Source organism: Aplysia californica, unplaced genomic scaffold, assembly GCF_000002075.1.
Source record: "Aplysia californica isolate F4 #8 unplaced genomic scaffold, AplCal3.0 scaffold01332, whole genome shotgun sequence".
NCBI classification, from domain to species: domain Eukaryota; kingdom Metazoa; phylum Mollusca; class Gastropoda; order Aplysiida; family Aplysiidae; genus Aplysia; species Aplysia californica.
In genome coordinates, this window is record NW_004798602.1 from 45214 (window position 1) to 46966 (window position 1753).

At 40.2% G+C, this 1753-nt stretch overlaps 1 protein-coding gene across 1 annotated transcript in view; it reads right to left on the reverse strand.

Moving 5' to 3' along the window:
• The window catches only part of LOC106013827, a gene marked incomplete at its 3' end in the record, with an annotated part of 4331 nt that extends 2808 nt beyond the window's left edge, over positions 1-1523 (reverse strand). The window contains 1 exon segment of the mRNA XM_013090546.2: positions 1217-1523. Within this exon segment, the coding sequence (XP_012946000.1) occupies positions 1217-1385 (169 nt within the window).
• Between the last annotated feature and the right edge of the window lie 230 nt (positions 1524-1753).

The following is a 1753-nucleotide window of genomic DNA, read 5'->3' on the forward strand; positions in this document are numbered from 1 at the left end:
AGGTTATTTGTACATGATGTGTTATTTGTACATGATGTGTTATTTGTACATGATGTGTTATTTGTACATGATGTGTTATTTGTACATGATGTGTTATAAACTACAGTAACCTTCTACTGAAAACAAAATTTTCTCATCCAGAACTATGAGATAATTTTTTTTAAAAACAATTCACACAAAAAAAGAATCTTGAACCTCTCTCAAGTGCACCTAAACATAAGGTGTGATCACTTCCTTTTGCTGCACACAGGATGGGAGTTTATTTATGATGAAGCCGCATTTTCACATCTTTGTCAATGTCGCCTACGAGCTTTAAAAAAAAACAACTAGATTTAGATCTATTTGCTTCTGGGGGGTTTTCAAAGCTGAGGAAGGGTGGGAAGAGGGTGTGTTTTCACAATCATAATTGAAATCAAAAACAAAAAAGTTAAAAACCTTCCTCTTTTATCTCTATAGCTTACACCTGAAAATATTTAAATTTGACCGTCTTTCCTGATTGTTAAAGCAACACACTATATCTAAGTTCAAAACAATAGGAGATACAAATAAAACACACATACTCACACGTACACACACACCCAACAAACATACACACATACAGATACACACACACACCCAACTCAGATCACTCTGTTTTATCACTTAAAATACATTGCGCTTCTTTTTTTTAACACCAGTGCTAAGATTTTCCTTTCATGGAGTTCACTGCCACCTATACTGAGTTCTCAAGTACCCAATTTTCTTCCTCAGTACCCATGCCAGCCTTGTGTTTTGACTAGGCAGCCCTGAATATGGGCCACTGGCCCTGACAAGCAACCCAGCCACCCGTGAAATGTGTAACACACAACAATCGGCCACACAGGCCAAGCCCACAGAGATTAGAACCTTCAATCCTTCATCGATCATTATGCAGCGGGAAATCGTGACAGTCGACCCTTCCCGTTATGATCTGCTTTCATATTTGTCAATGTTGCAACAGAGCAAAATTTCAAAGAATAAATGCGAGCGTGCGAAGCAGTGAGGGGGGTTCATGCAGGGTGCAGGTTTCTGAAAACTGCATTGAGAGTAGGCGACTGCTGGCTGGCGATAGGAAGTAAACATTGAATCAGGGTCACATTACGACTTCTGCGATTCATTTCACACGGGGTTTACTTCTGCACTGTGTAGCAGACAGGGCAAAAAATTGTAAATGCCTCATAGTGCATGCATCATTTACCATTCTCGACATGTTTTCCATTTTTCTGAATCCTAGGACTTCTTCGAGTTTTAGTGGAAGACTTCATACTCTTCTCATCGCCCCTGCCTTGTTGACTAGAAGTGCAATCCGCCATATTGCGACCTTGCCACACCCTACATCCGGGAACCGGGCCAGACACACCCACCATATTAGGGGGGAGTGGTTCCCTCGATTCACGTAACCGAGAGGAGAAAGAGAACAGTAAATACCTTCACACAGAGAGGCCTCTGCAGACGGCAAGCTTTCAAATATAAAGATGTCAGTTATGTAAAGAAAAGTCAACCGACTTCCAGTTCAAGGATGTTTGCGTTCTGCCTAAAACTAAAACAGACTAACTTTTTCAGTCTTATTTCTCTTTCCAGTTGAAAGAAAAATCAGGAGAAGAAAAAATATGCTGTTTTTGTTGTTTTTGCTAATGCTTTTGTGGCACTGGCAGTAGTGGTGGAGATAATATTTTTAAAACTGTCTGTTACTGATAGCATTTTCGCAAAGAGAAAGATGGGGGATATTGTGGGG